The sequence below is a fragment of the Barbatula barbatula genome (genome assembly GCF_947034865.1).
Source record: "Barbatula barbatula genome assembly, chromosome: 9".
In the NCBI taxonomy this organism is placed as follows: Eukaryota; Metazoa; Chordata; class Actinopteri; order Cypriniformes; family Nemacheilidae; genus Barbatula; species Barbatula barbatula.
The window spans coordinates 1,558,699-1,572,966 of record NC_136772.1 but is presented as its reverse complement, the minus strand read 5'-3'; the positions used below and the strand labels follow the sequence as shown (position 1 = coordinate 1,572,966).

The window sequence follows — 14,268 nt, the reverse complement described above, 5'->3', positions numbered from 1 at the left end:
TGTCATTCCAAACATTGTGTCTTTCTCACTTCTGTGGAACACAATACCACCGAGACCTTTCTCAAAATATCTTCTTTTGTGTTTCACTAAAGAAAGAGTCATATTCATCTTAACCGATGATGACAGAATTGGGGTGAACAATACATTCCCAGCCGGGTAAAAAAAGCACTTGAAATGATTTATTGCCATCATGTCTTCTACGTTAAAAGACTTTAAAGGATTATTACAGTATAGTTTTATCTTTAGTGCGTTTTCTACATTTCCCTGGACCATTTTTTTGTCCACCCACACCAGCGAGGTAACACTGCTCTGAAGAGCGCGTTATCTAACATCGGCTCCATAAACGTGCATGTACTGTAAAGTATAACGTAGTATAGTGTAAAACAATATAGCAGTAAAAAAAAAACAAAGCAGACGCTGTGGAATACTTTGTACCACAATGCAATGCGCTTGTCTTGAACATCTGTGAAAGTAAACACTGACTGGATTTTTAAAACATCTATAGATTGCCAAAAGTTAGTCAAGGTTTATCTTTACATAACTCTTAGAACTTTCGTTTCAACCAATAAGAAAAGACAAAGCAAAGATGAGATCTTTGCAATGCTATTGTTTTTCCTGGTTATCAATATTTGCTTGCTTCAGTTTCCTTGGTCTCGGATATTTCTGCTAAGAAAAAATTGTCAGAAATCTCCATCATTATAGTTTATGAGTGTGTCAACTGAGCTCGTATCAAAAGTTAACATTATTGAAGATCTCAATAAGAACTCATATGTTACTTTGTATTTCTTCTAAGCTATTTTAGTTGAAACTTAAGTAAAACACAATCTCCTGAGCTATGAAAAAGCAACATCTGAGCATTACAATTCTGCTATGGGAGGGCAAAAACACTGTCTAACAAAAAAAAAACAAGCAAGCAATCTCTCCGATGACCAAAAGTTTTACTGGGTCTAAGACAAGGACACCAAAGGCCGGACGGCTCCAGAAATAGGCTCCGGCCTGAAACACATTCTTCTGTTATCAGTCAATGCAAACGCTTTCTAATTACATTAGCAGGACATGAGATCCAGAGCTATTTCAGTTCAGCTCGGTCACAGTTGCACATCATAACAAGAGTCCCAACACACAATCCAAACCCAATGAAGGGTTTCAGCTCTGCGGGTTCAGAAAGTTGAAGATGAATATATAATGAGTTTAATAATGGAACAAAAGACAGAGTGACAACTACAGTACATGTTCAATGAAGCACGTGCATATAGATAACCATATAAGTGCATGCACTGACTACATGTATATTAACTTTACATATCTCCATGCGTAAACAAATCTATCTGTCACACCCGGGATATGAACCCAGAGTGTGTTGCTGGAAACCCCAAGGATCAAACCACTGCTCTATGGTGCTGTGTGAATCCAACAGGCAGATAACCACAGGAGGCAGGTTAGAAGGAAAACAGATGATCTTTACTTAATGTAACGAGAAGTTGATCAAAAGTTGATAAAAAGTCTGACCTCAACGTTCGCTCAACATTTTCTTTGTTGTGAAAAAAGCTTTGTACAGACCCCCTGCATTTAGCGTACCATCACTTATGACATCATAAATGATGACGTTAGGACATCATTCCTAACTCAGTCCGGCCAACCACATCTCTCACAGCATTCAAAAATGACTTAAAACCCATCTCTTCTGTGAGAAAGAATGAGAAAAAAACGAACCCTCTCTCTTTCTCTCCACAGGTGTTGTTCTGGCTTTTGTTGAAACTAGTAACTTTGTATTAGCACCTTTTGTATTATTGCTCCTTTATGACATATCGCCGGATTTCCGCGGAATAGTACCGTGTATTTGATTGAGTACGCATCAAGTAGTCTACTGTTAGTGTTGCAATCTAATGATTTTATGGCGTGATCGATTCCAAAGACATCCACAGTCTACTTCTCGAGCGAATCTTATAGATCGTGATCGTTTCGAACAAGCGAATTTTGCCTCACGCAAAGCAAAAGTAAAAATTCAGCTTATTAAGCAGCCTGTGTATATAAATGTCCACACGATATGGTTGTCGTGTTCGTATTGCATCACGTGTTTTTGTTGATAAACGCAAGCTTAGCCTACACATTATTGGCTTTAAGAAGCGCTGTGTAATCAGACGCAGCAAACTCACACACAACAATGCAATGAGCGAACAAGTTTGTTAAAGCGCTTATGTTTTTTTACACATTGATTCCTTTCTTCTTCATCTCATGTGCTGAAACAGTATCACTGAAAGATCCATTAAAGTAGTCAAAAACACGACTGAGATCGTCAGAGTTTAAAGCTGTGAACACAGTTTACATGTATGATCATCATTATAAAAATATGTAATTCTGCATGTAAAATGTATATTATAAATAAACAAGTAGGTCTATATTCAATAATGGTGTTTGATGCTGATTGCCAAGTTCAATACCAGAGATTTGAGCCCCAAACCTCAGATTTGTTGGGTCAACTATTTATTTTATGTTAATAAGACTGTTATGTAATTACCTGATTGTCGCATGTTCCCTCGATGATGTTGATTGAAAAGTTCAACACTAAAAAGCAGATGCAAACACCTACGTTTTTCTCTGTTAAATTACGTTTCAAACTGACTATTCTGAAATTAACATTAAATATTTCCTCCATTCTTTTGTTATGTATACTATAAATGACATATGGCTTTGTTTAGAAAACTAGTTATACCAATGACATTTGTATTGATTGATTGTACACCTCAAATAAATGTTATTCTTGATTTTACTTGTAAAGTTTAAAGGCCCATTCTCTCAAATCTTTTAACACATTTATTTAAAAACATTTTTTTAACTTATAACACATTATAAACAATTTAAAAACTATTCCGCAGAATTCCGCAGATTGAGAAAGAAATTCTGCACAGAATTAACAAAAAAAGTCAGCAGATTCCGTCTGGCCCTGCATATCGCTTATTGCTCCCTGAACTCTCTGTAAGTCGCTTTGGATAAACGCGTCTGCTTAATGACTAAATGTAAATGAAGACTTTCAGAAATCTATTGCATAAATTTACTTCTAAGTTTGGTAATTTCCCATTAGAAATCTCGTCTGCGTTATCGTATTTGAATCTTTATCTCTTCTGTGCAAACGTGACAGGTGTCATACGATTATGAAAATATTATTCAGGGACACGCGATACATGTTCCGAGCATTATACGAGAACATCACTGCAAACAATGCTCACTATAACATGCAAGTAGAATTGGTCAATTATCTCACAAATACTAAGAAATCAAATGAACACCTTTTTCTTTCTCGGGCTGTAACATCAGAATCATCACTACCGATTCTCAGAGATCAGTGCGTGTAAAGAAAGTCCGTTCTCGCATGTTTCTGAAAGGGTTAATGACACAGCTAAAACTAATATTATCGTTTGTAATAGATGTAATTCGATGTGTATACACGATTTAAGGTTAAAAAACGCTGTATTTTACACATATCGTGCATGTTTGTATCTCCTCTTTGCTTCGCCTCTCTGAAACGCACAGATTTTTTACAAAGCTCATTGCTCTGAAAAGCGAGGTGTGCTCTGATTGTCCAGTTTACCCGTGCGTAGTGATTGGTCGAATATTACAAGCGTGTGACGGAATTGTAACGCCTCTTACCATATTTGGCAGGAATTGCATATACATTTGCACAGTCTTAGTCAAATTATACTACGAACTTACGTAGATTTGTGGGGGTGTGGTTACACGAGGCGTTTCAGGCAGGTCTGGGTGAGCATCCTTTGCTCCGACACAATTTTACGTGTCTAATACATGCAGGGGCAACTTATAAAACACCAAAGACACATAAAAACACGTTTTCGCAACCTATGACCCCTTTAATGTTAACTATTTGAATGTTACTCAAAATGTAAAGAACAATATTTAGGATCAGCTGTCTTGTTTTTGCTGCTAACAGAGTTCTCTTCATCCGATATTACATCTTAAATTCACTGAAGGAGAACGCAAGTGAACCCGCATCCCGAGGGTATAATTCAATGTTCCTTCGCTGGCTTTACTGTAATGATTGTTGTTAATATGTAGACAGAGGATGCTGGGTGTTCACTAAATGCAAACAAAGGCTTGCGGTGCTGGTTTCCTGCGTCACGAGCCCTCGAAGTTTTGTCATGAGTCTCAGCGACGTTGACAAAGGCACACTTCAGAGTAACATCATAGACATCCAACTCCATAAGCCGGATACATGCTGCCAGTTGTGGGTGTGATACACAAAGCCACTGCTAAATCAAACAGTCTATCTTCACATCTTTCTATACGTCAGGTTACATATTAACATTCAAACGGACACAGAAGCCCTCGATTGAAATTTAACTTAGCATTTAACCTTGATTTACTGAAAGGAAACACCAGCACTCAGTGAGTTACAGAGTCCAAAGGCTTAGGAAAGAAAAATCACACAGGACATCTCAAATGTCTCAATTGTTTCTCCTTCACCCCAATTGGAGGAAATGGTGAGCAAGTGGAGAATTTAGGAGAAATTAGTCCTGCATCTCATATGTTCTTCATTCTGTCTAGAGTTTCAGGAAAGATCCAACCGCGGCTAGAATAGCATACTGACATACTGCTGTTTGTAGTATGCATACTGTATGTGCAGTATTTCAGTTTCAATATGAAGTCATCCACCTTCATTTTATACTCTTGCTGCTTTTGTTTCTGTTTTTATCTTTCTGAAAAACCTTATAGGGAAACATCTGAGACAAAGTCGATACTCCCACAAACTTCACAGAGAACCAGGTCTCAAAAAGAGCAACCTCTGAGCAAATAACTCTTCCTTGGGGAAGACATTAGCACTCTCGTGGGTGCGGAGTCGGAGGATGGAGCCCCGTGCAGGGGTGGAGCAGAAACACGAGCTGGAGTCAGCATCACTCGTACGGTCTGAAGTCATTATCAGATTAACAGGATTCACAGGGGAGTGTGCACACCTCATCTCTGCTTACAGACAGGCATTCATGCATCTGTGCTGTGAAAGATACGCGGGAACAGTTATTCTGAGGCCGTCACGTACAGACTGCAGTGTACATTAGCGACACGGTGCACGGTTTAACCTCTATAAAGTTATTTGACCTTGAAATACCACTATAAGACTGTATGAGCTGCGGCAGCAACTGGTCAAGTTTCAGCAGTCCAGTAACACCCTGCTGGTACACGTGAAGGGCTACATTTTTCCACAGTTCTGTTAAAATATGATATATAATATGATATAAAATATTATATATTTGTTTTCAATCCTAAATAATATATTATAGTAGATACAGTAAGTGTAGCATTTTTACTCTCAAGTACATTTTTAAGTATGTGTATTCTATCAGTTCTTTTGGGGGGGGGATGTTGCTTCATATCATACTTTTGACTCCAATAAATTTCATAAATACATGTCTTTTTTTACCTTTAATACTTAAATACACTCAAATCTATTTAAACTATTAAAAAAGTATGAAAGTAATAGATTTTTTTAAGGACTTAAAGTCCCTGTGAACCGGATGTTGCAATCGTTTTTACTTCTGTAGTTTGACTAATTTCCGAGTTAAATGGAATTTTGAGTAAGGAAAAAGAGTGGCAGTGGCTTTCGTCTTTTTCTGCGATTTGAATAGATTTTGAAACTGAACAGGGGAGGAGTTAACTGATGCTCCGCCCAAGTCGTCTAACACACGTCATCTAAGATGGATAGTCATTTTCAGATTTGATCTGAAGATTATGAGGGCACACAAATTTTAAAAAGAGAATGACGCACATTGATGAACTATTTATAATAAACGCAGCAACATTTCATGAAAAAATAGGCATTGTCATTTTTTATTTCACTGGGACTTTAAGTATTAAAATTCAGTAAACGTAAAAACGAATAAATGAAATGTAGTGGGAAAAAGTATGTTGAACTATGGTTACCTTGTTTAATTATAGAATTTGTAGTAAAAACATAGTAACCACATTTAAACTTATCATTGTCATTGTAAATCTTTGTAAAATGTACTACAGTAACCATTCGATCAAATACTTAAATAAATCAAGTTCATACAACACAATTATTTTGAACAACTTAAACAGGGATATTGTTTAATACTCTGGTATTCTGGTATGTTAATGTTTTTGGGGGGTTACCATTGTGGTAAAGTAATTAAGTTAGTTTAAAGTATTTTTTTCAGTGTATATAAAAGGTTACCGTATAATAATATACTGTATTTATACACATAATAGTACACGCAATAGTGTAACAGCAGAAAATGCTCTGAAACAAAATCAGGTTTGTTTTTTCGCACTGAAATCAATACACACACACCCATCACTTGCCGTGGAAGACGTCATTATGCACAAGTAAACAATGTACAGTATATACCTGATCATATTCTGGATGTCATTAGAGTAATTATTTGATACCAAATATTAATAATGATTTTTTTTCCAAACCATCACATTTTTACCGTTCCATCCATCCGCCTGCTTTATTCTTGATGTAACACCCCCTTCAAGATAGATTAAATGTGTCCTGTCCTACTTTTAATTCTTGTGCAACATCTTAAAGATGTCAGTAAAACAGACAGAAGTGTTTTATTTCCAAGGCAACAGTTTCACTCTAAAATAATAACGATACTGTAGTGTTTTGTTCCCTGCTAATGTTTTATAATGGCTAAAGACGCAGTCTATAACTTACATAACTTTTAATAGCATTTTTCTCTAAAGTCGAAATCATTCGATCAAGGTCTCATAAACCACAGTCTTTTATCAGGAGACAGGACAGGCCTTTAAATATTAACTAAACGTGCAATCCATAAATATTGATGACTTGTTTCTCTGCTTTCTCTTTCTCATTTGTTTAAAGGACATCAAAATAAGGGACAAAAATCTTTGTGTTTCATAGAGAGATTTGAGATGAAATGGGGCGCAAACAACAGACACTTTTGTGTAAATCCTCTTCAGCTCAGATGCATCTTCTCACTCCTCTCTTATTCAACCGAAGATCTCAACAGTGTCTCAAACTGCACAGATTGCTTAGGTCCTCATCTAAAATCATCTTAGCTATGCAATCCACATCATATCATTATATTATGTCATAGCTCTATACTAGTTCCCTCTGTCGCTAGGTGTCGCTGGCGGTGTGAACGCAGCTAGTATATACCGTCTTATTTGCATTTGAATAGTTTCTTTAAAAAAAAGAGATAAAGTTGACACCCTATCAAAGCAACTTCTGAGTAATACAGCTTTCTTCTGGTCTTTGTGGAATGGATCCACGCAAACAGCGATTGAATATTTCGCCATAGATGTCACTTCTGAGCAGATCCAAATGTGATCACCAATTCATTTCAGACTATCCTTCAACAAAACTTTCCAACATTTTCTAGGCCAGAGCATCAGTATACGTATCTGAAATGTGTATCAGGTTTAATCGACGGAAATGTTCTCGGTGCAAATCTGTAAAACCAGTTGCCTGTGTAAATGATTCGCAAGGAACCGGTTGAGGAGTGACTGTCACATGGTCTTTGGTTTAAGCGCAGACACACAAAAGACTGGAGGACACAGAAGAGCAGATAATTATAGCCCGTAGCAAACACCCACCTCACCTCACCCTCCAACCAACGCACTCGCTCCATCACTACAATCAGCACATTCACAAACACTAATGTGGAATTAACATGCAATCATGTTACTGACACACACTTTGGGCGTCTGGCCTGGAGGCACGTAGCCACGAGGGCGACTAAAGTCAGATCTGGAGAATACGAGCAGAGAGGAGATAGAAATGCGTTTGGGTTGCATAAGTCTACAGGGCAGTGTTTTAAGGAACAGTTCACCCAAACAATGTATTTAGGTTTGGAATGACATGAGCGTGATGATGAAAGAATTGTCTCTGGGTTAAAAATGAAGTCACTGGTTGAATTATAGGAACAAAAGAATATTGTTTGAATCAGACTGCTGTCTGAACGCTTTCTGTCTTGAGACCTGTTAGACTTGTGGCTACTGTGAACATTTTTCTGGGTTGTTTTGGAAGAACATAGTCATTTGTTTATTACATAAAAAGATGAAGGTTAAATAATCTTTAACTAGTGTAAAGTAGGCTTGGTGCATGATTTTCAGGGGAAAGAAGAGAACCAATGGCTACCTTGTTTTCTGCAGTCGATGTTTTCAAATAAAAGCAGTTCTCCACTTTTTGCCTTTTGTTTCAGACTCAGAAAATGTTATATTAATATTAAGATACTGTGTATCAGCCAATATATCTGTTATCGGTTTCCAATGTTAAAGAATCATCGGTTATCGGCAAAAGATTTACATATCGTTGCATCACTTATGTAGCATAAGATTTGCATGATGGTAAGTTGTTGGCTTGCAGCTACTTTGCAAGTCTCTATGCCATTTTACTTAGATATAGCTTGTTCCCTTCTTTCTCACTTACAAAAAAAGAAAAGGACTTTTTCACGCAGCTATCTATGGCTGGTCACTCGATTTGCCATTAAATTGTATTCGCATATCATTTTTTAAAATTTAAAACCCTTTGATAATTGGCGAATTCAGCTCCTTAACATCGTTTACAAACCTGCTTTTCCGACCAAAACAATTGTTTCTTTGTATTTTCAACGTAAACTCTTCCACAGTGTATGTTGCCACTGGAGGAATCATATGCGTTATGACACAGCTCCTAATAAATGTACAATATTTTGCATCTACATGACTTGAACTTTCCCTCATATTGGACCATGAACGACAAACACAGCTGTTCTCAACAAGCCAAGCAGTCAGAGTTTAGTTTGAAGCACAAATAAAGCGTTTAAATCATGAACACTTCTCCTAAATACAGGCCGTATAAATCTATACTGCGGTTCTCCGCATCGCCAGCAGGTGGCAGCACTAAATGTGCCACTTTTACCACAGAGTGACAAATCCCATCATTCATCCCATGTAGTTGATCCTACACAACTCAAAAAAAACACTGACGTGTAAAATATAAATGACAGTATATAAAAAATAACTTCAAACTACGTGCAAAGATTAAAAAGGCATTTGTATTCTCATTTAAATAAACGGAGAATTGAGCACAGCGCAACAACGCACAAATCTCCTCAGATGTGATCGGACTGATAGAAATAATGTACATGAACACCTATGCGCACATTAAACTGCGCTCTGATGTACAGTAAAGTACAGTACACATGAAGTACAGTAGACTACAGTATGCGACGGTAAAGTACAGTACAGCTCACTTGAGTACAGTTCGGTTCCCTTGAGAACTGTACAGACCCGAACACGGCAGTGGCCTCTACTGCAGTAGCGTTACGCAGCGCGTTAAAGATGCAGCATATGGCACTTTAATGTCGTTTACAGTCATGTGTTATATGCGTGTGTACCTGCTTCTGCTCGCCGCTCCCCCTCTCGCCTCCATCGCTGCCCTGTGAGCGTCTGGACGAGCGGCGGTCCTCAGGCTTTAAAACGCGACGTCACGATACTGCGCGGAGGCGCGGATCAGACGCGCGCGCGTCTGCGGGGACGAGGACGGGCATCAGAGCCCCGCAATTTACTAACAAGGAAGTGAGAGGGATGTAAGAAAACAAAGGAAAATATAGCATAAAAATGCAATGAATTAAGTTTATCTTCTATTATATTATATAATGTACATGTTTTAAAGTATGCTAGTACACAATATTGTAATTAAAAAAATAAACCAGGAAATAAAACTGAATAAATTATTTATGTAGGCCTACATTTGAAATACCTTTATTTTAAACTTAATACACATTCATTTAAGTGTAAACACCCCTTACTGAATAGAATTGAAGTAAAATGATTTAACCGTTTTATAGTATTACTTAAAGGACTGGAAGATCGCAATCGCTTAATGTAAAAATTCACTAGTTAATAAAAGAAATGAGCGTTATATATCAGAACTGGAATATCATGCAATAATAAAGAAGTCAGAAAGTTTAAAAGTCTGTTATACTTTAATACAGAACAGAGGAAAGTTCAGATATTACAGCAGTTTTCTTCTCACAATAAGCCCAGTGTCTTCTGTCTTGGCACCGTTTTTTATGTTTCTTGTTGTGGGCCCCAAATCCTGCTTGATGACATACCATATTTTGATCATTTCAACACATGAAACTACTGCCCACCGTTAATAACAATGCATTTTGTGCTAACGTCTGGCAAGTGAAAAAGCAGAGCTTTGTGTATTTTTCAGTACCATTGGATAGTAATTATATATCAAATCTGCAGCTAATAATTTAAACAAAATAAAGGCCTTATAATAGAATAAAGCATACTCTAAATCTGCACATTTACAAAATTTCTCATCTCATTCGCAAGTCACAAAACAACCCCAAAATATTCAAATGGGTGGATTTCAAAATAATATAACATTAATACGATTGCTGCTGTTTAATTTCTGTGGTCAGGGAAAAACAGTGTAACAGATAATAAGAAAACAGTTTCATCTCTGAGAGTTCATCTGAAGAATAAACGAGACGAGATCCACAGTTGTAGCTTGTTCTTTCCAGGTATCCGCTCAGCGTCGATCCCAAGATCAGGTTATCAAACAGATCTTCCCATTAAAGGTAGTTGGACCTAAAATGTGAATTCTGTTGTTATTTATTCGCTCTTATAATTGAAATTAGGGTGAATAAATAATGACAGAATTCACATTTTTGTCAAACTATTACTATAAGGCACGAAGGCAGATGAAAGCATCACCTCAGTCTGAGGAGCAGCTTCACATCCATGATAAGCGACGGCGAACGTTTTGTTCAGGTCTGGAAGGTGAAGCTTAGCTGTGTAGCTTTGAGAGGTAAAAAATCATAATATTTGAAATTCTAAGAAACGGAGTTTGTGTCCTGTTTGCAGAATATTATGGAAAGAGTGCAGCTGGATGTCCATCAATTAAAACACTGAATCGAGTTGAAATTCCTCATTCCTCTACGGTTGCTTCTGATATTCCCTTCAGTGTGGGAGATGGTCCAAAAGATCCCTCAGACCCCTTTAAACGACAAAAAACAGACACTTTGTTAATTCAGTAAATATAGTGGATTTTTTCATTTGTGAAAAACTGAGCGATGACTCTGTCTCTCAATTATGTGCATGAATGACAAAATGAATGAAAGTCTACAGTTAGAGGGACTCACAGGTGACGGTTGAGTATTTCTAATCTCACAGGTTCCCATGTCTGCGTCTGAAGCAGAGCAAGGCGCTGGGACGTCACGGCCCGTATTTTGTGAAGGGACCGCTCTGTATCTCTCCGTCTCATCCTCTCCATTGTCTGTCACCTGTGGTCCACAGGGGTGATCAAAACACACACTAAACACTCTGTCATTGAGGAGTGGGAACGGTGCACGCCAGGGTCCACCAGAAAAAAGAAAAAGATGTGTCGTGTGATTTATGTGTGTGACACGAGTGAAACGCAAATGTCTACCTAACACAATCAAGAAACGCAAACACACACACACACACACACACCCAGTCCCATCAGTAAAACAAAAGCTTTAACCACAATCGTGTTTTGATGGCGCTGAGGCCCAAACACACATTGTGGGGACTGACAGCACACAACAGCGCCCTGAACACACTCACAGCTGACCTCGCTTACACAACGACAAAAGAGAAGACGACGGGTCAGTCCAGGACATAGATTAATGATGCTTGTGCGTCAATACATTCAGTACACACAACCATTACAATGAGCGTCACCCAACTCCCAATATTAATTTACTAGGGCCGGTTTAAACTGGGTGTACTTTACAATAGATTATTTGCTAACGAAACAACTGCAGTACAATGAGACTAAAAAAAGAGAATCAGGTGCCAAGAAAAGACCTTACAGGTCACGACTCCGCCCGCACTGTACTGTTCTCTGACCTTATCACTATTTGACATTTCTGTTTTTGACTGGGTCTCATGAAAGCTGTGACGAATAGATAAATATAGACAGACAAACAGATTGACTGACAGACAGATATAGGCAGACATACAGTACGTATAGATAGACATGCAATAGACAGACAGATAGATAGATATAGAGAGACAGTTAAAGACAGACGGAAAGATGTAAAAAACGACTATAGGATATACCTGTTTTAAGTTTATTTCACCTAAAAAAAAGTTTTAAAGTGAATTGTAAAGATTTTTGTGTCAAGTATTTGTTTTTTTAATCTACTTGCAGAAATAACATTAGGAAATCTCACTTTAAACATTAGGCATTCATAGTTTAATTTTATTTTACAGTGCATAAATAGACATAGACAGACACATATAGACAGACAGATATCTAGACATAAGATGGACAGACATATAGATTAATATAGAGAGACAGACTGATGAAGACAGACAGACAGTTAAAGAAGATATAGATTGAGAAATATAGACAGACAGATATATATCTAGACAGACAGACAGACTGATAGATATAGAAACAGAAAACACATACAGATAGAAGATCGATAAAGGTGAACAGATGCATAGATATAGACAGAAAGACAAACAGAGAGACATAAATAAACAAACAGGCAGACAGACAGACACACACATATAAAAACAAACCGATAGATATAGACAGATTTTACTCACTGTGTTCGCGGGTGGCTCGTGTCTCTCTTGAATGGAGCTTGTGTGCACCAGAGGACGCTGGGTAAGAGAGTGTGAGCGTTTGGCGGCAGACAGCACAGCCTGAGCGAAGCGAGAAGGTGTCGACGATGAGTACGGCTTGGGTGCAGCAAAGCTTCTCAACTTATCCAGACTCAATGCAGGCGAGGGATTTGCCGGAAAACTCTTCTGACGGGTCACACATGAAGCAGGGGGAAATCTGGGAGGCTCTACATCTTTCGCAGGGTGTTGGGGTTTAGTTCCATCTACCTCTGTCTCGTTAGGAAGAGTAACATCCCTCGGCCTCTCACGTTCCTTCTCATCCCACCGCACTGGTGGCGGTGGAGGTGGAAAAACATCCGACTGTGGCCTCGCTGCAGGACTGCTACACCGACTGCTGCCGCTACTGCTGCTACCGAAACTCGCCCTGCGCACCGCCGCCGAGCTCACGTAATCCCCGGCCGTCCGTTGGTGCTGAGGCAGACGGAACGAAGCTGGTTTGGGTCTTATGGTGGGTGGAACTTTCTTCACTTTGACACCGGACTCGGTTCCTGATGGAGACACTGGAGAGAAGACGTCATCTTGAGGAGAAGCCGGAGGAATAGTTTGTGAAAGTTCAGCTGGTTTTATGGACGATCTCGAGTGGCCGTTAAGCGCAGGCGTGCCGTTGCTCAAGAGGCCAGGCGGAGAGGAGACGGTCTTGCTCTTTGAGTTCGCGTCGGCATCATCGCGTCGTTCCAGAGTCAGTTCCACTTCAAAAAAACGCATCTTTTCCAGAGACATCTGAGGCACGATGGTGTAAGTCGTCATGCCCACTTTGGGTATGTATTCACGGGTCAGCTCGTTGGACGGTTTGGGTTTGGGCTCCGTATTTACGATATACTGTACGTTGCTTGGGAGTTTTGGGGATTGAATCGTTGAGCTGGTTTGGGGTTCAGGAACCCGGAGCTCTTCTGTAGAAGTGTCCCTGTCCCGCTTTGGCCCCGTTGAGGGTGTGGACACAACTACTGGAGGGTTGATGCAAACGTCGGATAATGGAATGTTAGTCGTGGGATCTGGCTGGGTTTGCGTTTCAGTTTGACTTATGCTGACTCTACTGGTCTGGTCTTCAGAGAGAGGTGAACGACTGGGCTCAGGGGAAGGTTTGGGTGTGACCGTGTTGGATTCAAGGGATTGAGATTGTGAGAGTGACGTCTGGATGCCGCAGTCAAATGTTTGAGACCTTTTGAGCACAGCAACAGTCGTCTCTGAAGCGCTCACAGAAACGTTCTCCAGAACAAGACTGCTTTCAGAAGATTCAGCTGCTTTTTCAATCCTCTCCTCTAGGGGATCTGTAGCAAGAGAAAAAAGTAACGAGCTGAATTCGGTCACTTTTGGTAGCTCTTCTTAAGAACACAACGCACTAACCAATGGTTTGGTTTACAAAAAATAAGTAAGATATTTCATACATTAGAAAACATTAGCTTTCAAATCTAAAGAGGTGTGCAATTTTTCCCCGACATGATAAATAAATAAATGTAAATTGAATCCCCTGCGTCCAAACCTTTGACTGGTAGCGTATTTACATTCAAACTAATGATGCCATTTGATGTAATTTCGTATCACAGCAATAAACTGGCTTCTGCGTGAACTAACTGTGAGATAAGCACTCTTTCAAACTTTTAAAACAAT

At 38.9% G+C, this 14,268-nt stretch overlaps 1 protein-coding gene across 5 annotated transcripts in view; it reads right to left on the bottom strand.

Moving 5' to 3' along the window:
• Positions 1–9,713: 9,713 nt before the first annotated feature.
• The window catches only part of cobll1b (cordon-bleu WH2 repeat protein-like 1b), a 41,528-nt gene continuing 36,973 nt past the window's right edge, over positions 9,714–14,268 (bottom strand). For 3 of the 5 annotated variants that reach the window (XM_079464063.1, XM_079464064.1, XM_079464065.1), the window contains 3 exons: positions 12,583–13,928; positions 11,145–11,285; positions 9,714–10,999 (listed from right to left, as the gene is read on the bottom strand). In XM_079464063.1, coding sequence (XP_079320189.1) covers positions 10,931–10,999; positions 11,145–11,285; positions 12,583–13,928 — 1,556 coding nt within the window. In that variant the 3' untranslated portion in view covers positions 9,714–10,930. The remainder of the gene's footprint in view (positions 11,000–11,144; positions 11,286–12,582; positions 13,929–14,268) is intronic. The other 2 variants (XR_013787122.1, XR_013787123.1) reach the window with 2 other exon arrangements.